We start from the raw sequence: 27,697 nt of genomic DNA on the forward strand, positions 1-27,697 counted from the left end.
ATCTGGCTCAATCACTGATCAGTAACAGCTGTAATTCCAGAACATTTAGCATTCTTATAAACCACATCCTGAAATCTATAAATTGCTACAGCAGATCAAGAAAATACTATATTCCCCCCTATTCTGCCCATAGCAATTTTGACATTTATGAGATTTTTCTGTGAACATTACATTTTATTGAAATCTTAAAAAAAGATATACTTGGATTTAGTAATTGTTTAAAATAGCTTTAGGTTTGGGGATTTGGGGTGGGGGGGCTAAGTTTCAAATGGTAAGGGTTGAAAATGCAAAATTGTGATTGTGGGTGTGCTATGACTCTGGGACAGGACATAGCATATATGAATTCCATGGCAGTCAACAGCACCATCATTTAATTCCTAGTGAAGCAGTACACTGTCCAAACCACAAGCAACATTATCTCTATAGGAAGAATAATTCACTTCACTAGAAGTTAAATAATTCCTGATAATTTTTAAGCAATGAGAGAAATGGGGGTGGGAGGAAGGAACCCTAGAAACAAATAAATCCAGCACAGAAAGTGGCTCCTTCTTTATTTTAGAATAACAGCTGAAGCAGTCAAAAGTCCCAATTCTCCTCCTACACACAGAAAGCGGTAAATCAGGATTATTCCACTGATGTCTGTGGAAACAGTGATGTAAAATTGGGATAGCAAGCTTTAATTTTTTTTTCCTTTTAAATTTGAAAAAGTAACTGTTTTTTCTTTCATTATATGATGCATCACAAAGCAACTCCATAAAACTCATCCATATCACATATCCTGTTCTACTCACAGTGATAATAAGGATGGAGTTCTATATTTAATGCTTGTGCACTCTAGGATTAATTTAGATCTCTGAATTTACAAGTATAGAAAATGATCTGTTGTAAAGAGTAATTCAATTCTATTCGCATGTACTCTTGGGCAAAATCAATTAGGTCATAAGCTGGAACAAAATTTGGTCCATTATTTAGACTTCACTGAAAGATAGAGAGGTGGAGGTGTAAATGTGAATGAGATGTATGTTCTGTAAACTGAAAATTTTGCTGGGGTGAAGGGGAAGAGGAAAATTTTCTCTGGAATTGAAGACCTTGAAAATAAGTTGCTGCAAAATCTAGTTTTAACGGGGGAGGGAAGTTGAAAGATATAATATTTGCCACTGAGCTACAAACTTGCATTTTATCTAATTATACCTCATAAATAAGCTACCATACTGTGAGCTTCTGCAGGAGGAAAAAAAACCCACCCCACCAAAACAAAAGAAACCCTTACAACAATCAAGCAGTTTGTTGTAAGGGAACATCCGATAAGCCTTTTTATTCCTGCTGAATAAGTTGCTGCCATTACAGGTGAAACATTCATGGTAATTAGTTGAACCTGTGCTTCAACCCCCTCAGCGTTTAGACATATTCCTTAAAGACGATCTGTAATGTATGGAAGGAGCTGTCAAACTCAAACTTTGGGTCCCCCTCGTCCCTCCCCCTCCCCTCAAAACAGCATATTTTGGTAGCTAGCATACCTACCCACACATTCCCTACTGCCCTTTTAAAAGAAAGACTTTTAAGACTCTCTGAGTTCAAACAAGACGTTTGAGAGATGCTTAATTGGCCCCACTGGATAGGAAAGCATTAAATCCTGGTCCCCAATACTCATTCGGTGTAGCTTCTTTTTAAATGGCAAGCAGAATCATCTAATTCTATATACAAATCAACTAGCACGATACTGCTTGGTTGAAAGGGTCACCACAATTATGTAAAACATGAGTATTAACTATAATTGGGATAGTTTGCTAATACAATAAAAAGCTCTGAACATGAGAAAAGTTATGCTCGCAGCAGTAGCTATCACTTTCTAAAGTAAGAATTCATGGATGAAATGACATGAAAAAGATGGTTATAAAATTTTAATGGAATGATAAAAGGCAAAAGTCAGCCTCTCAGCTGAATTCTTAAAATCCCTATATATCACAATCAGCTCCTTAACTGTAAAATCAATGTGGAGTATAACATGTTGTCAATGTGGTTGTCACTGGAGGGAAGACTGCAAAGGATGACAGCTACACAGCTCAGCCTGACAATGATGAAAATAAAATCATAAAGCTTTTTACATGGATGTAATTGTTTATAAAAGTAACTACTGAACATGGGAACAGTGGGCATCTTTTTCCTTAAGATTCTTAGTTCATATTTCAAACCATTTCATTACAGTATTAATACTAAAAGGTAGTTTCATTTTGACAAATGAAATTATCTTTTATGGCAGGCTATTTTGCTCATCTGCTTCAGAAGTTCAGGCTTGACTTAAAACGAAGACACAAAATTATCATTATTTTTTTTAATTCTCTGACTAGAACCACACATTTGTTTACTTATTGTACTGACTGGGGGAGCGAGGAGCTATACTCTCATGGATGTATATCAGAGGAATCTATACTTTCATTAATATACTGAGACATGTACCTGGACTACTGCCCTTTAAAGCTAATGAGAAATACCTGATTTGCTGGGAAACTCTCTCACTAAGCAGAATAGAAATTCTGTGCCTTTTATTCTTGAATCATTTACTCTTTTCAGGAACACGGAGAATGAAATTATACATATTAACAAAATGGGGTGTCTTTTGTATACTACTGACTGTACCCAGCAGAAAATCCAAATTGTGTACCTTCGGGCACAAGGGACCACAGGGATCTTTTATCACATCAGACCACAGAACTCAAAAGTCATTAAGCTGTTTGTGCAATGGCATGCAGTCTATAGGAACCCCTTCGAATACATATTAAGAGCTGTCTTCGGAATATTCAGACTTTTTGCCCCTCTACTGTTCCAAATACACGTTGGTTCCTTAGCCTATCAGTTAAGAATCTTCTTCTGATTCCTAATCTATAGGCATGCACAGGCAGTCTGTACTTTTATCAAACTATCATCATATCTGCCATGATACAGCTACAGATTAATTTGGTCTTCTGTCCTTTTGCTATTCACCCTGTCATGCATTTCACATGACTTTTGCTTATCACCTCACCAGGTTTTGTCTTCACTTGCTTCAGTTTCCCTCTATCTTTCTTGAGCATGGGTGACTACATCCACACCAACTAAATACGGATTACTTTATATGCCTAAACTATATGGATGTAATTTACACAGCTAAAGTAGGAGACTTGTTTTCTCAGATAATCAGCAGAGAAAGCAAGCACTTCCACAAGCTGAGAACTGCATTATCTGCCCTCTTGCCCCAACGTCATTGCCTCTCTCTGTTGTCTACACAAGGAAGCTTTAAGAGAATAGGTCTTCTCATCCTGGCACCAAAGCTTTGTGCTAAGCGTGCCAAAGGAGCACACCATAGCACTCTAAATGAAAGAATAACACTTCCCTGCTTTGTCAAGAAATAGCTCAGCTGATGCATTGCAGGAGCTCTCTCTTGTTTATAATTTGCATTTTTTTCTCTATCAACTTTCATATGTAATGATCTCAAGTGATTACTGCATACTTTTGACATTACTTATTATGAATAAACATTGGACTGGCCTATAACTTCTTTATACATGAAAGAGATGGACTTGCAGTCACTTGCGTAAGAACCAAAAAACAAATAATTTGACTTCCTGATAGGCAACTCACAAAACCTTCCCTCTCAAGCAATGCAAGCCAGGCACTTACAAAAGGGCTTCAGTAAGAGCTTTCCATACTGGAATTGCACACTGACCCACAGGACCGAAACACAGGCAATGTAGAGAACATGCTGGTGACTGAGATATCCTGCTGTATGCAACTCATCGGATTGCAGACAGTTTCTGGGACATTCAAAAGAAAAAAAAAAAAAGCAGCTATTCTCTACAGTAGCAATTTTGCTAGCTTCAAGTAACTACAACCAGCTCCTGTACAGCTTCCTTCCTGGATAGCTCAAAGACTTCCATACCAAAAGGGAAAACTGAACAGATATCTTCTTTTTATACCTACAAAATTTCATTTTATTTCTGAATGCAATGCATGAAATTCTGCTCTCAGTTCAGTGATACATACTGACCTCTCAGTTCACTGGTGGTTACATTGATTGCAAGAGTTATCTTAAATTTACATTCAAGTTCTTGAAAGCAAGACCTAATCCAGAAACTTCATCAGCTGCTTCTGTTTGGCAATAAATAGTCTGATGGAATACTGACCAAGATCACTGGAACAAACACCTTTCATTAACATGTTTAGCAGGTTTTAAAATATTCATAGGTTATGTACATTATTGTTATCTGGCACAGGCAGGTTAGACTTAAAAAAATGCATGAAATTAGCTACTAGTGCCACACTCACATAAACAGAAGTATTTGAAAACTATTTACAAAATTTTTTCTTGCACTAAAAAGTACCCCAAACCTATTAACCTGTATATTAAAACATCTTATTATCACACACAACAGATTTTTATGGCAGCATTTGCTACTTTTTCCTTAATCATTCCTAATACCATCATAGTTTACTAAATATTTATCATAAATAAAATACAATATGCAGTTATATTGTGAAAACAACAGCTTGTATTAGCACAACAAATTTTAAAAGCGGATGTGTTGATTTACATCTGTTGCTATCAGGTGTATGTGCACAAACACACACACACATATACTTTATTCCTACAGATATTTTATGCTCCGGTGAAACAAAAAAGATGTATATTCACTGCATAAAATTCAATAAGGACATGTGTACACAGTTATAGTTCGACAGAGTAAGAGATATGGGAAATTTCTACTGTCAAATTGTACTTTAAGAAGTCAAAGTCTATTGGTTAGCAGGGCCAGGAATTAAGTGTACTTCTGCAACAAGCTGTCAGTATAGGCAGTTTTATAAGAAACATTTAAACCTTGACAGAAATACTGCTTACACCCAATGATAATCATTCAGTCTTAAGCAACTGAGTTGACTATCCTTTCACAGATGGCAGCCCTCCACAGTGACACCAAAACCAGAGTCCTTTGTCACTGCTGCAAGTTGGGGTTTGGATTTTTTTGTAAATTGCAAGGGTCGTTGGATACTAGGGATGCATCAGCATGTATTCTTTAGCAGTATCAATGCAAATGGAAAAGGACATTTTAAGGAAAATAATTTTCCCTTTGGAGACATGAAATTTATAACTGATCTACAGATGTTCATTTTAACTAAGGAACAAGATGCAGCAAGCATCATCAGAGGCGAGATATTTATTAATCTCAAAATATTTTAATTATGTAACACTGGCAGAGGCATTATATCTTTATTTTCTTGTTCTTAACTTTTCTTTGGCACTATCTACTTTTCATACTAATTTAAGGCATTTTTGCAGCCAGGTTTTGCAAAGGGTAGCATTTCATGCTAGTGCACAGACCATCAAAGTTCTATGCAGCAAGTAACTTCTATATATATGTTCAAGAAGACTATACAGGAATGTATGTCCTGTGCAGGCCTTCTGCCTTATCCCTAATTCCCAAAAAGAGAATTTTAAAATTGTACACCTACTACTTTGCACAAAAAATTATTGTACACACTAAACAAGTGATACCTTCTATAAACACACTTCTGTGCACCTATCCAACCAGAGCTAAGTAATCATTGCAATTTGAACAAAATAGTCATACTTTTAGACCATCAATGTAGACATGTTAAATAATATTGTATCTATTTTTGGTAACAAACAATTACAATAAAGGAAGTGAATCTCAACAAAGATATTCACAGGTAGATAAAATCTGCCGTACTTAAAGACCAAGTTCAGAACTTACTTTTATTACATAATTACTTACAGGTAATTTGTTCATAGAAGCATTTATACCTTTGGAGCTTAAATGGACTTATCATATACATTTCTATTGTGAATTATTTGCTCAGCTTCAAAGAAAAGTGTTTTAGAATTGTGAGAACATATATTTTTTTCTGGGTGTGCAGACGGCTATTCATTTAGAGAAGGGACTAAAATGAAGTTGAATTACCAGCACCAAATATTTGTTACAACAATATCAAGTTAAATTTACAGTCTGAAATGCAGCTTTCATATTACTGTAAAAGAGAATGAGACCATAAGGCACTTTGGTGTGAAGCCAGAAAAAGCAACATAGTAATAAAGCCACACACCCCTGCACCTTTTCCTGCTCAGTGTGACTTTCTTATGAGACACGATACAATAGAAAAAATCTTTTTTAGAAAATACTTCATTTCTCTAAAATTTGGTAAAATGGAGTTATCCATTGCTCATTAACAAAAAAAAAAAAAAGTATTTGAAAACAACAGATTTTTCCAAAAAGTGTGCTGTTAGATATCCTGCTACATTGTAAGAGAAAACTAATAGCTGTTTCTTAAAAAAAAAAATAATAAAAAATTAGAAATTATGTATTTTGTATATGTACTATATACAACAATCTCATTTTGTCATATGTTTCTACATAAATATTGTATCAGGTGCAAAATCCTACACTGCCAACTAACTGGCTGTACCTATATGCTCACACCTATTTGTTAAATCAAGGAACTGTTGAACAAATTATGTGGAGTGAGTGCAGAACATCGAACAAGGAAAGTGATGGGAATAGCAATGACAAACTCAATTTCAGACCAGTAGATCACCACTTTGAATTAACAACGATCACTGGGAATGAAAAGTTCTGTTCAGCTGTGGTACAGTTTAAGTATTCTCAACACAGAGATAAGACAACTGTCATATACTATTAACTTCAACTTGTTTTCCCTGATATGACTGAAATCAGAATCAACTCCCTGAATGTAAAGGAATACCACTTACAAAGGTGTACTTACCCAGTGTATATTAAACTAACCATATAGGAAGTCACATGCATGGAGGGATATTATGTAAAGAAATAAGATACTACTTAACAAAACATAGATTAAATATTTATATTTTGTGAAAGTCTAAGAGAACAGATACTTGATCCCTTAGGAGTTATTATTGCAAGTTAATATTCAGGAAGGAAATATATTATTGCTATTTAACTGAAAAAGCTAGATAACCAAAAGAAATTCTGTGCAATGGCAGCTGAATTGTTATTTATATTTTCTGCTAAACGGGGTTAAATAAGATTGGACTGCTTACTGTCCTCTGCTGTAGTCATTGAAGTCCAGTTGCTATATGCATTGCCATAACCATTGGAGGCAACCACTCTCATCTCATACTCGGTGTATGGCTGAAGATCTCCAACCCTGTGTTCTAAGGATGCAGTAGGGCTTGAAAGCAAACTGCAAAGAAAAGCAGCATAAGTTACATCATTAAACATCCCAGCACCTAAAGAAAGACTTAAACATTATATGTCTGGTAACAAAACCAGCCACCCTAAAGGTGAGCCATATTCTAGATAATGGGACTTTTGTTGCTCAGCAGTTGATGGTGGCCTTGCTATGGTCTGCGTACTCTAAAATGTCACCAGCAGAATGCTTCCGCTGCATCTGGAGTCGGTAGCTGGGCGCGCCTGGGGCGTTGTTGCGAGCTGGTGTAGACCAGACAACCTGAAGACTGGTAGGAGTGGCAGATGAAAGCCTTGGGGGCATCACACCATCTGGAGCTGTTGAAAAACATGGATGAATTAGAGCAGAGAAAACCATGGAGAACATATGCCGGGTGGAAACAAAATGCTCCATATACTGGAAAAACTGTTCCTCGGGATCAACAGCAATGTTAACATGGTCCATTTAGTTTAACATTTTTACTACTGAACAATGCTATTTCTTCATTTTCTTCTTTCCAATACAGTTAATGTGAATATCATTTTGCTACAAGCAAACCTCCAAACACCAAAAGTAATTCAGAAGCAACATATTCTCTACCACCTGTTCAAATATTATCTTCTTCTCCTTGTGCCCAGCTCTCCCACCCCGAGAAGTTAAAGAAATGCTCACAGAAATGTTACCCAGCAAGAGTAAAATTGATCAGACTTTTTGTCATTCAGATGCCTTCTCACCCTTATAAATTAACGATAATTTTAAAAGAAAACAGCAGAAGTTTTAAGGGAAAAAAGGTCTTGAGATAGAAATCAAAATAGATTCACTGAAGCCTCAGTCTCTAGCCCAATGTTTTGTTAAAGAAATTGGTTTTCATGAAGTCCAGGAAATGAAGATCAAAATGTGTCAGTACTGATACCACCAATGACCTTTAATTGCTATAAATTTCACTGCATGCAGTAAAAAGAACCATGCCAATTTGCACCCATGAGTTTATGGCTTTGTTTTTTCCTTAAGAAGAAAACTATCTGCTAAACAAACTTTCTGTATATAAACACATCAGAAACTTTTATATATAATGTATGTCTGTAGCCATAGCTCTGTAGCTCTTTTCCAGAGAGTTAAAACAGTGGAAAGTTACTGGCTTTGTCATTTAAACGCTTGTATAATACTTTTGCTTTTCATGGTCCAGTAGTTACCATTTGCTTCTTTCTTTGGTCTTTCCAACAGAATTTTTTTCTGCTGCTATTTCCTTCCTTCTCTATTGGAAAAAACAGTCTCACAGATCTGTAACTTAAGGTGTAGTTGTAAGCCTCAAGGCGTAAGTTGTAAGACAAGCAAACAGGATTTTACAGTAAGTTTTATGATTTTCATTTACCACCTGTATATGAGGTGGTTACTAAGAGGGAAACAGAGTTTGTGATACACTGTCTGAATCATTCTCTCCCCTAAACAGATGAAAGAATGGCATTGGCTCAGGAAAAAAAAAAAAAAGTTAATCAATCATATACAATTGTTTTTATTTATACTGACATATACATACAGAGATATGTCAACAGCATCTGCCACTTTTACTCTGATTACACATACTTACGACCGGGCAACTTAAAAATTCTTCAGCTCTAGCTCCAAACTGCATTATGTAGAAAAGGCATAGGACATGTCTTGCTCCAGCCTAGAGACTTGTTCCCTTTCCCATAAGTTCAAGGTCTGCCAGTTCTCGTAAGAAATTTTTACTAAAAGCTGTCTGCTAGTGTACCCAAGTTATTCCCAGGTATTTTACCCCTGAGAATTGCCCCCTGGCCCTGCAACCTTCCTGCTTTTTCAGGACAAGATGAAGTGGAACAGGATCTCCAGCTCCCCTCATTCCCTTCCCCTCCTCTCTGTGTGAAAAAGACAACAAAATTTCTGGGCCTGAGCCAGCGTGGCTGACTTTGGATGCTCCCTCCTGCTGCCGTTATCTAGGCATAGGAAATAAGGCCCCAGTAAATCCCGAGTAAACTTGAAATACTCCTGTTTATAAATCCAGGAGATGTTGGAGGCTAAGGTGATTCATGGTCTGCAGATCCCTTGCCAACACCTTCAAGGCCAATCAAGAGCTTGTAAGCACCTCAACTCCAAGGGAAGAAGATGGCTGATTTAACTTGAACAGCCCCCCAACATCTGTCCAGCTGAGCCATCAGAAACAAAACATCTGCATACCAAATGTCTCTGTATGTGAATTAAATTTCACCCTTAGAGTAAAATGAGGAACATATATTTACCTCACTTAACATTGTTCTGTTTAGCAGCCACATAAGTAATGTTGGAGTTAAATTGTGCAATAAGAGGATTTAAATCTTATGGATGTAAAGTACAGTACTCACAAATGATCATTAATTATTTTGGCACCCCTTTATAAAGTTATTCCTGAACTTGTCAGCAGGCAAAGAGTCAGCACGAGAAAGATGGCACAACTAATGTAAAAACTTCTATTGGAAGGTTCTGAAGTGTTTTTACAAGCTGATGCTAACACAAAGACTCAATATTCCTTCAAAGAAGGGCTCTACCTCATTTAAAACTGAACTGTCTGTAGCTTAAAATGCACTAGTTGCACACAGAAATCCTACACAGGGGAAAAAAAAAAAGCTACATCTAAAAATGAATCTAAATGAATCTAATTAGCTGAGCTGTAGTTTGACCAGGAAGCCAAAGTTCACGTTACTGTTGAGTAGACAGCATGAGCAACTCACTGAGGAGGCAAAAGCGTTAAATTTACTTCCAGTTCTGTCAGGACACATGACTTCACCTTTGTCTTTCATTTCTCAATCTGTTAAATGGAGATAATAATACTTATCCTTCTTTGTAAAGCTCTCCGAGATCTACAAAGTAAAAGCTCCGATTAAGCTCTATGTATGTATGGTGCTGGTTATTACAGCGATACTGGAATGTTCATCAAAAAACAAAGATGTAGCTGTCTAAATGTCAATAACAATTCACAGTGCAGATGTTATTTTAGTGGCGTAGGTAATCTCAGCTAAATGTTCAAATCTCTTTTACCAACAAAAGCACAGCATAGGAAAGAGTAGAAAATTTGGACAGATCTCTTCTGTAAAAGTTGACTGACCTGTAGAACAAGCCAAGCCCACTACTTTCAAACCAACACATTAGAATATACAGCAAATGCATTTAATCTGAAAGACTTCCTGCAGGTCGCAGAGAATACCCTCGGCTCTGCACTTCCACAGGGAGGGGGCAGGGGATACAACGGATTGTCAAATCTCTGCTGAGTCATAACGAGAAAGGTGCTCTATTAAACTAATCACGCTTTGATCATTAAAGCTACAGAGCACTTCCCCCCCCCAAATGGTAATTATAAATTGCACACAAAACATCCTCTATTTCAAACACTCCTCATCACCAAGGTCTTCAGTGTAACATTTCCCTCAGCTTAACCCTTTTTATCCAATCCATATTCCCAAGAGACTCCTTACTATCCAAGTAATAACTGGCAACCAGCAATAATTCTACTGCAAATTTCTCAACAGAAGAGCCATGTATCTATCAGCTTGATATATTGTCTTTAAGATGCAATGTTGCTCAAAAAGCTCCCCTCAAGCTTTAATATGACCCTCAGGGGGCAACCACTCCACTTGCAACCTACTGAATCAACATCTAGCCCAGTAAACCCTCACTTAGCAGGGCAGAAAGTCATGCTTTGTATATGAAAAGACTACAAAGGCAGAATAAAATATTTAATCAGATGCCAATTCTAATCAAAGAATTAATAAACAGTCCCACAAAATAATAAAAATTAAAGGCTGTTTCCAGCTGACAATGGTATATTGTGTTCCAGATGCTCAGGTACATGCAGATGAGTCAAGAAAGATCTGATCCCTGCTTGGCCACTTATGCACTAAGCAGTCTTTCTTTGAAAAGTGTTTCAGTTTCTTGCCTCAATTTCCTTATCTTAAACAGCACATACAGTGGTAGTCAGCTTTGTATTTGTTTATTTTAGTACAGCGAGCATTGCGTTAAATGATTGTACTTAAATGTTTACTCCATGTCAAAAGCCTGTTTTTCTAAGAGGTATTCGCCATATTTATTATAAGGATATATCTGAAAATTAAATTTTCTGAAAGTAGACTTTGAGTAGAACAATTGAAAGTGAACTACCATTAGGACAATAAATTATTATTTAGTTATGAAAATGTCTGCACCATTAACCTTTAATAAGATGAAGAAGAGTCAGCAGAGCTTGAGTTGGTATCTGTCAAGCTGGTGTCAGCTCACACTAACTTTGATACACAGTAACACCACTTTTAACAGTGATCAGATATATTGGCCCTGCTGTATCTATAATATCTGCAGACAGGCAGCTTGAAAGGTTTGGAGCTATGTAAATGTAACTCTACAATTTGCTACATCTTCATATGCAAAATATTTAGCACAGATGATGCATTTGTATCTTATTGAAATATTTTTCACACATGTGGATGAAAATGGTAACTGCAGGTGTTTAACTACAGAGAAGGAAAATAGGCTTTCCACAGTTTCTGGCATAACAGCAAGGAAAAGTTTCAGTCAGACTGCCTTTAGATGAATATCTCCCTCAGTCATGCCGACTCCCACTCTTTTCCAGGTTCAATTCACAAATCCCATTTCTTTATCTCATTGCAGTGGTTGTTTAGATACTCCTGATTCATTTTCTATTTCAGGTGCCCATACTGAGATCATCTCATTACAGCATTTTTTATGGCAATATGTTCTGCACGTTGACATTTGTTTCTTCTGATTTTCCCAGGTATGCCTGTTATCTAGTTGTTTGCTCAGTCCAAATAATTCCAGTCATTGCACTCTCCATAATTCTTAACATGGGCATGTGGGTTTGTTTCATTTAACTGAAAGACAGGCCATGATGCTAGGCCATATGTCATCACTAGAAGGGCATGCTAGTTATAAAACTTTATCTATTGGCAAAGCAGAAGATTGCTTTTATTTCTTTCTTATCTTTACAGGTTCATTGAAGTTTACTCCAGTTTGGGTTTTAACCCTCTTTTCCCAGTTATCTTTCCTACTTGGTGTACAGCAAATATACACAGTTGGTTTTGGTTTTTCATTTAATATATATGGTTGTTTTCCACATACTCAATGCCTAAAGAATGCATAGAGTATTTTTAGATTTTCTTCTTGATTTTATAATTTCCCTGATATATGTTTTCAGTTCTAGAGGTACCTCGGTCTAATAATACATATACCATGGACAGCGCACCCCTTACTCAACACACGTCCGTGCACTTCGGAACACACAATGCAATAGGTGACCTTATTGCTTGTCCCCCTCTGGCACATGGGGCTTGGGAAGAAAGGAAGCTGCGCTATGGGAAAAAGCAAGTGAAGAGACATAAAGGAGTAGCTTAAAGCCACCATAAACTTCCCAGTAAATTCAAATCTGTTCACATCTTATGTCAGTGAAATTTGTTTTTCCAAAGTTTAACATAAGCAGGATGCAGAAATATCTCGTTCTTTCTTCATGATCTATCCTGTTTTATACATCTGATCTCTGCTATAACAGTAATTTAATTTGAAAAAGAGTATCTTTGTACATCTTTTCACTTTTAGCATTAATCTTTAATGTTACTTGTAAGGCACAATAGCACTCAGGAAAATGAAAATAAGAATTTTGAAAAAATCTAAAATTTATCTTTATATGGATTGGGTGTGTAAGCTCTAGCTGCAAATTTTCCTTCCCTTGCACTATTTGGTATTCCAAGATGCAGAGTACAATTTCAGTAGGGCCCTGAAAATCAACTTAAGCTTTACTCCATGACCTGCAGACCCAAAGATTTTGAAATCCCAGAGCAGGCTTACTTATTCCTCATTAATACTGCTCCAGCAAAACCCAAAATCAGGCACCCCCCCCTCCTTTTAATGAACTTTTCTTCATGTACAACCTGAACATCTGCAATCCAGATACGGGTCTCAAGTAAAAATACATGTAAGAGATGCCCCTTTCCTAAGTGTTATATTTTACTGAGGTCAACACTATAAAAATGTCTTACAGATTTGTCACCTTTACCTTTAGATAAGAAGTAACTTGTCTTCCTTTCTCATGTTAGCTAAAAGTTTATCCGTGTTACTCAGCAAGAACTTTGCTAAACTAAAAGCTACAAAAGAATGCCAATAAGCAATTAGCTGAATAATTTATTATTTTAATACCTGTAATAAAGACATCGGATGGAATTTATAACTGCCCAGTAAAACTAATCATTCATCAAACTGTTTAAAAGGATGCCTAGCCAATAACTGTCATATCACAAAATTATTTTTTTAAAAAAATACTATGAGGAAAAAAGCATAAAGATTGGTATTACAAAATCAGGCAGAAACCAAAATTAAACAAACAGATCCTGTGGGTTAATTGTGACTCTGGTTACTGGAAAATAAAATTTCTCTGTGAAGTAGCTTTGAGAAACTATTTTATCTGCCTCTTTCTACTTAGGGGAACAGATGTGGCAAGAGCAGAGGGAACAAGATCCTGCCTATCTTCATGCAATAGCTTCACCTTTCTGCATGAAACAGCTTTAGAGATTAATTTGAGGACTTCTGAACAACCTACAGTTGTCACCATCCCTCTCATCTCCTCCACAGACAGCACAAGCAGAAAGTTTGACTCTCTGGCTTGCCTGGAGGGGACCAGGTCCCTGTCACAGCTCTGCCAAAGCACTGCACCCCTCAAGCTGCCACCTCTTCTCCTGCCCTTTCTGTAATAGAAAAATGTGCATTTATGCTGCCACATTTCCAGTGGCATTTACATGTTGTTTGGAAATTAATACCATATAGTACTGTGATTTATAAATAGAAAGAACATTTAGAAAAAGAAAATCAGTATTGTTGACTAATAGAAGTAAAATCTTAGTTTGAAATGAAGAAGAAAAATCACCTTACTTTTAACTAAAAATATCCATTGTTTATACCAATAAACTAACCATTCTTCACCGCAGACTCACATATTAAGGGATCAGATGACTTTATCATTGCTGGCAATGTTACAAAAGGGAAGGCACTTCTTCCTTGGGCGTAAGTACATTTGGATAGCTCAGCTGAAGATGTGCAGTCATTAATACACCTCCTTACAGCTGTGATTTGGTTCTAATCTCATGACGGCACAGATATAAAACAATACTAAAAGTACAAACAGCTAGTCTCATTGTCTTGCAGATGTGCGTGTGATGCGTTTATGGTATGATATTCCCATAATCACTGATGATACACCATTGTTTTCTGCAAGGAACTTGCAGAGTTTCTGAAAGCTTTTGCATATCCTAACTTATCTACTCTCCTGAAATATATCTTTATGAAATATATGTATATGACGTATGAGAAAAACAACTAGTTCTTGTATATTTTGTTCATATATCAAAAAGTGCCATAGGAGTGCACTAGGGAACATGTTGTCAAAGAAACCATGGAATTTTATCTTCTCATTTCCCATTTTCTCTAAGGTCTATGTGCTTATCACAACAATATCAAAGTGTCTTCTATGTCAATGCACTGAAATAAATATATTCCCATTGAAAGTCGTGAAGGAAATTCAGGAACTGGGAATGTAAAAAGATCTCATAAACATTACAGACTCTACCTTTACTGACTAGGAGTTTCCTCTTGGCTTGCAAGAAGTGTTCACCTAAAGACAGTGGGAGTCATGCCCTTAGAATACTGAGTATATAATACTTTGAAAATTTACCTCTTATACTTCAATCAAGTGTCTTAGAAAATTTTGATCCCTGGAAGTCTTTTTCAGTAACAACCACATTCTCACAAATAGAAGTTAAAAAAAAAAATAATTTACTACTTTGCTCCAATCTCCAAGCTATTAAAAAGCATGTTATCTTTTCCCGTTCACTTGAGTTGGAAAAGGCTGAAAACAAAAATATGAAAGAACAATACTTATTAAGTAGAAGCTCTTGTTTGTGTGTTATCTTAACCTGCTTCTCAATTCACTTTAAGGCGTTCAATGCATATAGCCTTTGAAGTAGTCTATACTCTCTAGTTTTCTTCTGCAAAGTACAGAACATGTCAGGTTCAGACAAAATACCAAAAATTACTGTATATTTTATTAAAAGCCTATTTTTTCCTCTCTCTCTTTTTAACAAAAGTCTAATTTAGTTGTTGTTCCCTTAGGTACAAAGTACACAGTTCATAATTCATTTGATATAAAATGTCAGTTTAGATTTTTGCACTTCTTTGATAAATGAGAAAAAACATGTACATTTCAATTTCCTTCTGCGAGGTTTTACTAGCAGAAGTCCCCCTCCCATTGTGCTGCTCAAAGACCTTTGTGCTAAATTAAACATCAAGATTCAGAAACTGTAGGGAATGATATTTCCAAGACATACAGTACAAATACATGAGACTGGGAAAAAAAGGTAATGATTTTTCCTACCAGTAAAGTGATGTCTCCCAAAGAGCATCTTTGATCCTTGAATTAGTTCTCAGTTATAATTTAATATATCAAAACTGTCAGCAGCTTTACTTACATTTAGACATAAAGTGATATAGTCAGCTCCACAAAGAGCAAAATACAACATTCAGGGGCTTGCTCCCCTGCCAACATGTGCTTGTGACTCTAAAGTCCATCAATATTAATGGCAAAAATCTGTGTACATCAAAGGAGACAGCAGAGAATTAATTTAATTGTATCTGTCATCATTAACAGTATGGAGTGGTTTTTCCTATATAACCAAATTCTGCCATTGATCAACATGCACAATGTTGATAAATCTGCACAATGGCAAAGAGCAAAATCAAAAAATTAGTTTTGGAAATAAAACTATTATAATTAGGAAAATAACAACAAAACACTATATATTATTTTCTTATGTAGCACATGAGGCCAAGGCCGACAAATCTGAACTATCACATTTACAGAGCAAACAAGAATTCTTATCACTTCTCAAAATTGCCAGCTGCAATGCCATGGCTGTCACTTCATGTTACAGTCTAGTTCAAAAGCTGCAGTATCAATAAATTAAGCTATATTAGAAAATAGCAATTGGATCACATTCTGATGCTGAGCATTGGCACTGATGAACAATGTATGTCCAGATCCACAAATGCCCAGAACTCAGGACCTGCTCCTCTTGCCCCCTTTGCTGCTGACATGTACACTGCCTCACTGCAACCTGACAAGTGTCTTTAGCCCTGGGTTACAATAGCACCTGCTCCATCTTTTCCCCTAGTAAATAAGATCACATTTTCCCCGCCACAGTATCAGAGCTTCAACAGGACAGAGGGGCAGTATTCTGCCTGCCTTACTTATGAACCCAGAGATTAGTATGCTGCCCAGCAAGGAGGAGATGGGAATGGTAGTCACTTAAGGATGAATAATCCAGATCTCCTTTTTTTTTGGCCAGTGCTCTAACAGAGATAAGCTATGACAAAATATGAAAGGTGACACCTCTGTTCCACCTAACTGTAGCAAAAATCCCTAACTGTTTTTATAGATTGGTCCCTCACTAAAAATAACACTTCAATTGACAGAAATATGATCCAGGTGTTATCTGCTGAAGCAAAATATTTAATATTTTAGGTGAATAAAAAGCAATTCAGACAAGGCTATTCGCACATGGAAATAATCCGTGCAAAATATACCGTTGACTTATCTGATGAATAGGGCAAAAGGATTACAACCTTTTATACCCAACCCATCCACATAGGAATGTTCATACAGCGTTATTAAGTAGTTACTCACCAGTTAATGTCCTGTTCCAGATACTTTTAACAAATAAATCATTTATAAGAATTAACTCTTGGCTTCATTTCCTAAGATAATGTTGAAGAACACACAAATCCAATGTAATTGGTGGAAGCGTGTCAATAAACAACAATGAATGATCTCTTCCCAAGTATTTTTTACTGAAAAGATCTTGGCTACTGTCTTCTTGTTCAAAACTGGGTAGCCTAATTAATTAAAAGTCTTAGTAACACCAACACGTTTTATTCAAACCTAAACCAGGCTGGCCTTATATGCCACAAAACATGTCACAGCATTTACTCCAGTCTGCACATATGTTGAGGTAAAGGAAATACCTTGGTAATGCTTACTCTCTACAACACAGATTTTCTTCAATTTTTTGACAACAAGTGGAGAGGCAGGGAAAACTTCCTCTCCTTTGTTCATTTTTAAAACGTAAGATTGAAAGCGCTAAATCTTCATCACAGAAAATTTACAGCTGCTTAATTCTGATTAAAACCATCAGGAACAGCCTGTTGAATTTTTTGGACAGCACTATCCATTTCTTTTGAATAACCCTCTCAAACAGGCTTCTTGGTATGTAAGAGCACTCACAACTATGGTGGAAGTATAAAGAGTAGTCTTTATAGAATGCCATCTCTTCACTCAATCAACTTCCTTTCTTTCTGTGTCTATTAGAGCTTCTTAGCTGATCTAAAATCTGTGAACCCAAATTCACATATTTTCTATGTATACAGTGGCTGCATTCAACTATGGTGACAATTTTCACGGAAAGGCAATCCCTCTGGTCTTACCTGAGGGACAAGAAGAGAGGCTGACAAACTTTCTCACATGTATATCATACTTTTCAGCACCAGGATGAATATAAAAATATCTTTTCTCTTTCCTTACTTACACATGCTTGTCTTTTTATCTATCTGTAAAATGGGAATAACAATCCTCAGTCACTTCAGAAGCCTACTGGAAAGCTGAATTAGTAAATATTTGTAAAAATCGGGAAAGTAAATATGCCAGTATACAAATAGTAAGAATTAATATAATTCAATAGGGGATGTATCCCACTGTAACATGAAATATATGAATTCCCTCTCTCATTTTACTAACCTGGAATTTAAGAGCATAGTCTTCTTTGTGAGGAAAATAAGACCTGCATATAGATCCAAAGTAAAAAAGACAAAAATCAAGCACGTATGCATGAACATGCATACACTAACATATCATATACGTGTTTGTGGGTGTGCACATGCGTGCAGACACAAAAATAAATGTTCAGAAAGAAAAGCACCATGAGGGAGAACTATCAAATATCAGGAATCACTAAGGTCTATAGACTCTTATAGTCACCTTTGTTGTAAGAAAGAGGGTAGCATACACCACCACCGCATTATAGGGACACCAGAGGAGAAATGGTAACTCTGATGACTGACTCTCACTCAACTTCCCTTTTCACTACCTTTTTGTCTTTCTAGAGAAGCTTATTTCTCCTTAGGTACTCAGTCAACTAGCTCAAAGATAACAACTGCATAGATGTTACATATTCTAGGAAGAAACAGGGAAAAGAAATTGGCTGCTCATGGCCTGAATGGATGTACCTTACGCTGGGTAAAACGCTGGCTGGACGGCCAAGCCCAAAGAGCAGTGGTGAATGGAGTTACACCTAGTCACAAGTGGTGTTCCCCAGGGCTCAGTACTGGGGCCAGTTCTGTTTAATGTCTTTATTGACAATCTGGACAAGGGGATTGAGCGCACCCTCAGTCAGTTTGCAGATGACGCCAAGTAGGGGGGGAGTGTTGATCTGCTGGAGGGCGCGAAGGCTCTTGCAGAGGGGTCTGGGCAGGCTGGGCTGATGGGCCAAGGCCAGTTGTATGAGATTCAATAAGGAGAAGTGCCAGATCCTGGACTTGGGTCACAACAACCCCACGCAACACTGTAGGCTTGGGGAAGAGTGGCTGGGAAGCTGCCCAGTGGAAAAGGACCTGGGAATACTGGCTGATGGCTGGCTGAATATGAGCCAGCAGTGTGCCCAGGTGGCCAAAAAGACCAACAGCATCCTGGCTTGTATCCAAAAGAGTGTGGCCAGCAGGACCAGGCAGTGATTGTTCCCCTGTATTCGGCACTGGGGAGGTCACACCTTGAATGCTGGGTTCAGTTTCAGGCCCCTCACTGCAAGAAAGACGTTGATGTGCTGAAGCATGTCCAGAGATGGGCAACGAAGCTGGTGAAGGGGCTGGAGCACAAGTCTTATGAGGAAAGGCTGAGGGAACTGGTGTTGTTTAGTCTGGAGGAGACTCAGGGGGGATCTTACTGCACTCTACAACACCCTGACAGGCACTGTAGGCAGGTGTGTGTCGGCCTCTTCTCCCAGGTTACAAGCGACAGGACAAGAGGAAATGGCCTCAAGTTGCCCCAGGGGACATTTAGATTGGGTATTAGGAAAAATTTCTCCACTGAAAGGGTGTTCAAGCATTGGAACAGGCTGCCCAGGGAGGCGGTGGAATCACCATCCTTGGAGGTTTTTAAAAACACATAGACACGGTGCTTATGGACATGGTTTAGTGATGGACGTGGCAGTCCTGCGTTAATGGTTGGACTTGATCTCTAAAGATCTATTCCAACCTAAATGATTCTATGATTGTATGACTAAAACACCACCAGAACAAATAATTAACTATATGGGAAAAGATATTTTCATTCTGCAAAATGTTTTAAGAATTCAGTATTTTAAAACTCTTACTTTGTATCTATTTCAGATCTATTTCCAAACTATACAGAAAACTTCTATAAAGAAAACCAGCAAAAAAAGCAGAAGCACTTTTATGCCCACAGCATTTAAGATCAGCTCCTGTTTTCTCCCTAGCTAAAGAGAGGAAAAGGATAGTAATTTGACTCTCTCTACATTTCACCCTCACCAAAATCTTATGAGAACCTTAATTTTTCTCCTCTTAACCTTTTTGGGTTTTGTTTTGTTTTTTGTTTTTTGGGGTTTTTTTAGTATAGAAATGTGACAAATATGTAACAGGGTGACAGAACTTTGCTGTTCTGTCCAGGAACTTCAAAGCTTCCTCAACTGTACAAAGTAGCTCAAAAAACCCCTTGCCACTCAAGTGCTTTTTGTTCAGAAGACTAACTTCAACTGCAGAAAATTCAGAATGAAATGACAAAAAAACCCCTACCCCCAAACCCAACACACAGACATTTACCTTTGCTGACAGGTAATGAAAATGCCATTTTATTCTGGAAACTACAGGGGCAGGAGTTGTCAAAAATAAATATAATAAAGTGAGCTTTTTAGAAAAGCAGTGCAAATCATAGTAGCAAGGTAACATAAGAATTGATCCAATTCCTATTGTTTTAATATTTCTTGAAAATGGTTCAAAAGACAAAATTCATGGTGAGATTTCAAAAATGTTTTCTGTATGTTTTCAGTAGGAATTTCAATGTCATTTTATTGTAGAATTCCTTTAAAGAAGAACCTAATTTATCACAAGGACTGTTGACTGTAAATAGAGTACTGAACAGTCTAGTTCAGATTTACACAGAATGAAAAAAAAAATCTAACCATGAACAGGCTTAAGATTATATAAAAATTGCATACTTCGTCTAAATTGTCTTCTTTTTTATGTACAATTGAAATTGGTCCAAAATAGGCTTATGTGATGGTAGGTAATAAGTTTAAATAATGATTTGTTGCTAAATTCCCCAACATCCCATTTTCCCCAGTTGTCTATATTCCTCTGTTTTTAAGAAATACAATCAAGCTGTAGTTTTCCAGCATGAAATCTGCTTTACCACACGTTTCTTCCAAGAGATCTTAAGTACCACCTGGACCTCATGCTAAGGCTAGGTTTTGGAAAGACCTGGAGCGAGACCTCTACAATGAGGTTAATAGCCTGCTTATAGACCCTCAACTGGCTATTTCAAGCTGTTGCACAGTCCTCCCTTTCTCAACTGGCATGCCGCAAGCAAGCAAAACCAGCCATATTCTCCTAGGCAACTAGAATTGCAATTTGGATCTTCTTGCCCTGTTTCATGCAGCTCCAGAAGACAGAAAATAACCTAAGAGCTGATAACTACAGGTTTCCTATGTCTAGAGCATGGAAACACCACAGCTGTAACTATGGGAGATATGCCTCACCCCAAAAAGGTAGGGTGTAGGGGCAAAGGGAAGGAGGCTATTGGAAATAAAAGGACAAAGTTGGAGTGTCATTGGCTTCTGGCACTCCAGTTTTATAAGTAGGGACTTAGGCTAAGTTTCAATTTAAAGCAACCTTGAGGTGGTCCTTTATGATGTGTGGAGTTAGGCTGAGCCCCAGCTGGCTGCAACTTAGGAAAGTGAGCAGTAAAGAGGGCACCTCTGTGCCTCCTATTGCCAGAGTGTGAAGATACAACCTTTCAGGAATGAGTCTTACTTCTCTCTTCTCTTACCAGCCAAACGCCCACCCAAACCCAAGAATAGATACAGTATGAGCTCACCAAAAGATGTGCTGAACAGACTGGGAGAGGGGAATAAAAGAAAAAAAGTAGAACTAATGAAAATGACAATCAGTTCAATACTGCAGAGGTTAGAGAAGAATTACTGTTTCATTAGAACAGCTCCCAGTTTTCCACACAAGCACTTCTGCAGTCTTACCCTTATATCCCCATGAAATCATCTTTCTGGACAAAAGGAACTGGAACGGACAATTTACACAGCTTGCCACTGACACTCTTTAATTAGCTAGGTCATTGATGAGAGATGTAGGAGAGTTCTTTCCCCCTCCCTACTCTATCCTGCTCTCCTTAAACTACCTCTAGAAAAGATCTGGTCACAATTTTTCACAAAGACCTTTCTGTTAATGCTCCTCACCGCACCCCTGTAGACTTCTTTGCAACAACTTTGTTTAAAACATTTCCTGTTCTTCATCAAAATCAAAGATCATACTATTATGAAGTTACAGAGATAACACGCAAATGTTTGAGAAATCAGAATTTTTAAAAACGTATTTTTTTCACAATGAATAAAATAGAACGATGCCAAAACCTCTTTTTTTCCTAAACTACCTTTCATTTATTTTTTCCCATTTTTAAATCCTGATTTTACCACTCTACCTTCACAAGAAGTCGCATAAGAGAAAGAAAAGAGAAGAAAAATTAAAAAGAAACAAAAGATACAGAATGAAAAGAATCCTGTTAAATTTTAGTCCAAGACTACCAAGGGGGTGGTGGGTGGTGGGGGGCGGCATAAAGAAAAAGAAAAAAGAAAGAACCAAATAACAGAGGGGGGGGGGGGGGGGGGGGAAGGAGACAAATTAGAAAAGCAACTGATGCCTCAGAAATACCTGAAATCTGAAGTAAAGGAAATTCTCTCAAAACAAGTTTTATGATGTGACTATTAATGTGATACTGAGCATCATGGAAAAAACAAACCTGTCTCACAGGGAGACCCCTAGCATATTCAGGCTTGATTTTTCTTCCTAAATAATTCTGGCCTAAGAGCATCAGTTTGCTTTGTTTACTGAATATTCATTCACCTAAGGAGGTCTGTTGGCTTCAGCGATCAACCTGCACGAGCAAATACTTTCAGATGTGAATAGAAGGTGTATGATGTGAATCTTATTTGTTTGCATGATTAGATCAATGATCCTATGATGCGGTTCAATATCCAGTCTCAGAGGTGTTCCCACCTAAACTAGCAGTGGCTGAAACCCTCTGATTGCAGGACACCATCCTCTGTAGATGTTGAACAAACATCAACAGCTGCAAGTATGTGGGCTCACTTTTGGCTGGTGAGAAGTAGCCCAAGCTCCTAGGAAGAGGCATGCAGCATCGCACATGCAAACAAGGGACCAGAAAAGGGCAAGTGGCTTAAGAGTGTAAAGCAAAAATCTCACATCTTTCAGCGCTAGACATTCCTATGTTGTGCAAATCACAGACAGACCATAAAAACGAACAACATACTTCATAAATTATGGCAGAGATTAAAGAGACAATGCTCAGGCAATTCTTTTTTTCAGAGTATCCTCCCTTTTATGTTTTAGATAGGGAAAATGTATCAATTCTTTGAGGCTTTTTTCTATAGATAAGTCAGCACGAAGTCAATGGTTTGTAATCCCAAGCACAAGCAACCACACAGAGACAACTCCACAATGTGATACAGAATTTCCATCTATATCTGCAAGCGTCACACCTCTTGTCATTAGTCAGGAATCCAGCCTTTTTCTATGCTTTGGAGGTGGCAACTGAGCCTCCACTTGCCTGTTTCCCATCTGATCAACAGCCTGTCTCTGTTCTCTCTTTGCACTCATTTTTTTCAACATTATCTATCTTCTTCCTTTCTGCAGGACTTCTCATCCCCTTCCATACTAGGGCTATTGTGGTTGAGGGAAGGGAACAAATGGATTTAACTAATAAGCTATTCCCAGTAGAGACTGAAACTTTCTTTTCTGTTAGCTTACCACCTCATATTACAAAGCAATCCTAAAATAATGGGGTCCTCTATATGCCACTACATCAGAAATAGCACTCATTAAGAAGAAAAATATATAACCAAGGACTGCGTGCAGAAGATTTTCTCCCAGATTTTTTCAGTTTTACTTCCACTGTATCATTTCAATTCATTTACCTAATTAAACTAATTCTAAAACAATTTGTTCTCCAGATCTTTTACTGGCTGGCATCCTCAAATTAATGTGAAGCACCGGCTAGTATATTATTTTTTACAACTTCTACCAAAGCAGTTTAGGACAAGATAAATAGAACAAATTTATTCTTTTTGGAAAAAATATGAAACTCAAAAAAATTTACTTCTACCTCTACAGTATGAAATTTGTCACTAATCATTTTAAACTATGCCCTTTTATGCTTCTTCCATCTCTTTTAGCTTTCTATGCAGTTCTTTGATGTAACAAAGACAGTTTCAGACAAGATTTCAGTTCATCTGGAAAAAAGCATTAAGTCTTGAGGCAAAAAGCAGTGTATTTAAAATTTATATACTCCATAATGCCTTTGTTCTGAACTTGAACATCCTGAGAAACTTCTCTGCTTTCTTTTGCCTTCTGACTCTGAAGATCATTTGTTCTCATGGTTTCAGCTTCTTATTATGCAACAGTGACTTTAACGGGTGGTTCCAGCATTTAAGTACATGCACAGTCATGGCTGACCCTTTCTGATCAATTGCCAATCCATACAGGTTTGACTGATAAAAGAGCCAATTAGATTTAAGCAAATTAAGGGACATCACCAATGTCAACCACTTATTAAACTGAATGCTGAATTCCATGCATACAAAACACTAATGCACCAAGCCCCATTAAGAGTTGAAATCCTAACCCCATTAGTAACTCCAGACCACTACAGGGTAAGGGTCAGAAGAAAGTTTCATATTTATGGATTAACATTTGGATTCAGTTTTTATTTTTTTAATCTTTCCAAGAACTCTTGAACCTGCACTGCAATTTTAGTCAAGAGCTCAGATACAATAAATTCCTTATTTCTAAGATATTTTTTTTTAAGCATGGCAAATCAGCTTGATGAGAAATTAAGATATATTCAATCAGGTAACACTAAAGACTTGGCATGCTTTACATTATGTGTGATACATTTTAAATAAAAAACGAAACAAAAGAAATGCACGTTTGATACAAAAATTCTATCATAATTAAAAAAGCTATCTGCAGTAACTTTGAAATGGAATACTCCTTTGTCCTCTATCACTCTCCCTCTTATAAAGTCTTCTACCAAGCTCCATGAAGTACTCCCCACAATGCAAATTTTTGAAACAGCTTTTTTTGTTATGCTTGAAAAGAGGATGCTGCATTTTAACCCTCGTTAAAAGGCTATGATTTTGTACATCATGATATCTCTTTCACTCCCTGATAAAACAAAACTTCTGTCAAAGTGAAATCTTGCTTACTGAAATAAAAAATAAAATTCCTTCTGATGTTAGTAGCATCTAGATTTCACTAGAAATTGTTTAGAAAGTGTTTGTAAGTGAAGGCACGGAATACAGCCCAGTGTAAAATGACCATTAGACTCACAATTTAGCATACAATGGAACTGTATGGAAATCAAAGAGTCATTACAATAAACATCATAGTAAATTAAACATGCATTTCCTAGATACACACACGTGTGTCTGTATATGTGTACACACATAGTGAGATTATAGTGTGTGTGAGAGTACTCCCCTCATATGCACTGCTTCATTTATTATTCATTTCACTACAGATCACAGTCCACTGGACAATAGTATGGAAGATTTCTTTAATAACTCTCACTGCTAATTTAATTCTACTTAAACACACATATTCTAGTGAATGCCACATGCTTTTCAGCATGATTTTATGTGTAAATCAGGATAATATGTTTTCAGATCATTAACTAAAAGGAAGCATGAACTAAAACCTATTTAATCAATGAGGTATTGCTTTTAAATTACCACAAGGTCATAAAAAAGATAATTTCAAAGCTATAAGTTTTCTAATTGTAATCAACAACAATCTAATGATGAAAGAAAGTGTATCTTAATGGCTGTCATAAACTTGTGCACATCCTTGCCTATCTTTAAAGATCCCTTACCTTCTCATTTGGTAAAATTTCCACCACCAAATTTTGTTATTTCTACATGCAAAATTGAAATGTGACATTGAGATTAGAAATGTCAGTGTCTTACTGCTCAGTCTTAAGTGAACAATAAAACTCAGATGCAGTTTTTTATTATATGATAATGTATATTTGTTAATATGAATTTGTAACGTAATTTGGCAGTAAGATTGGAAAAGTATAAAACATGTAGGGAATTTACCTTTTCCTTATTTCTCAGTAATCTGTCATACAATGTCTGCCTTTTACTTATTAACTTTTCAGAAGTCTTTCTGCTGGTTTGGCCCCAGACCTAATCCATCAATCCATCTGTTTGCAAGCAAACTGTTCCAAGTGTAATTGTATTTCTGAGCTGTAAGGTTTATGGGATTTGTTTTTACTTTACTTTACTTTCAAACAATATGTATGTCACTATGCTATTTCTGGTCATCAGGTACACATACACCTCTCTCAAGATCAAGTTTTGCTGAGTTCTTACTTTAGAATTCAAAATTGTTTCCATTGGCATTAATTCAACAAAAGCTAATTCACTAGAATGTCCATGAAAAAAGAATGTAAAAGGAACACATATACGTGAGCTGTAAATTTAAGCTTTCATTTTAAAAAAAATAAAATTACACACACAGTGTTTAGGGACTATTTGCTCAATTCTCTTATTTCAAATTTTTATGACGATAACATCCAGAGAGGTTTACAGCCATGATCATTCACTATAAGTCATCGCATTTCAGTTGACTTCCTTACAAGTACACCAGTTTGTGTATTCTGGCTCAATATACTACCAATGCTTTATATTACTATAACTAAACAAATTATCCAAGTCTATCCAGTAAGTGCTCTTTGTCAGCACTTACAACTTTTATTCCAAAATAGATTACAAAATGCAGGTGACTCTCAAGATTAGCTGTCCATGATAAAATACACCACCATTGACAGAAAAAAAAAAATATAATGCACTTCTCACCTACTTAACATGTTAACTATACAACTACCTGTTTTCACTCTCCAGTTCTTAAAGTGAACAATTTGACAAATTAGTAGCTGAAAAGAACAATTTTGTTAACAAGAACCACTAATGTGAACATATTCTTCTGACCTTCCAGTCCTCACTTGCAGTAATAAATAACGTTTTGTTCAACAGAGTATTTGTGTAATTGTTACATGCACAGAAAAAGCACTTTTTCATACTTACCTCCTGGAGGCATGACTATTGTTATGGCATCACTTATCAAGCTGCCCTGGCTGTTGGAAGCATTCACTTGTACTGTGTAGTTAGAAAATGGAATCAGTCCTTTAATGGGTACCCATACATTGGATTCGCTGCTGTTGCATAATGTCCGAGTATCATTTAGAATAGAATAATTAGCATTATCTGTTAGGAAAAAAAAAAGGGGGGGGGGAGGGCAGAGAAGAATAAATGTTAGACTTTGCATCTGCTACAGTTTGCTGTCTTTATAAATCAAGTCACAGAATCACAGGACAGTCAGGATTGGAAGGGACCTCTGGTTGGATCATTTAGTCCAACCCCCTGCTAAAGAAGGTTCACCTACGTCAGGATCAAGTTGTATTTCTACTCAAATGAGAAGTTGCCATTGATACCAATAACACCAAAAAAATGGCCTATCTGGAAGAAAAAATATTACTCGCTATTTCCTCCGCCTTTTGCCAACAGTTTGTGGTACATATAAAACTTGGAAAATAAATGAACCAACCATGCAATTGCAAAGCTGGCTGCTATATTCTGCAAACAGAACCCAGTTTTCAGAAATTACGCATGTTCTAGAACAGTTGTGTGGTAACTGCAAACTCAAAACATTAAGGTTAATTCTTATGTCTATGAAAGACTGGTAAAACTTCTTGAATTCGCTAGAAAAACACTTACCTTAGGAGTTTATAAGCTAACTCCATTGCATACATAAAAACTAGTCATCTGTAGTAAGAAACACATGCTTTCCAGCATGGCCTGCAGTCCTTTCAAAGATAAAACAAGGATTTGAAGTATTCAGTTTATCAGCTGAAATCATCAGAGGACATCAAAGCAACCTATGTGTTCTTTACAATCCTTTTAAGATGTCAAAATTAAGTAAGATAAGACAATATTCTACCCTACAAAAATAACAAAATAAACCTTTCCAAAATACCCAATGAGTAAGACTGGAAAATAGAACACTATATACCAAGTAACAATTT

General features: G+C 36.8%; 1 protein-coding gene across 1 annotated transcript in view; it reads right to left on the bottom strand.

Moving 5' to 3' along the window:
- USH2A (usherin) overlaps positions 1 to 27,697 on the bottom strand; it is a 390,912-nt gene that overhangs the window by 132,308 nt on the left and 230,907 nt on the right. The window contains exons 37-39 of the mRNA XM_037405643.1: positions 26,700 to 26,879; positions 7,385 to 7,535; positions 7,070 to 7,212 (exon numbers count right to left, since the gene is read on the bottom strand). Of these exons, the coding sequence (XP_037261540.1) occupies positions 7,070 to 7,212; positions 7,385 to 7,535; positions 26,700 to 26,879 (474 nt within the window). The remainder of the gene's footprint in view (positions 1 to 7,069; positions 7,213 to 7,384; positions 7,536 to 26,699; positions 26,880 to 27,697) is intronic.

The sequence above is a fragment of the Falco rusticolus genome, chromosome 12 (assembly GCF_015220075.1).
Source record: "Falco rusticolus isolate bFalRus1 chromosome 12, bFalRus1.pri, whole genome shotgun sequence".
Lineage (NCBI taxonomy): Eukaryota > Metazoa > Chordata > Aves > Falconiformes > Falconidae > Falco > Falco rusticolus.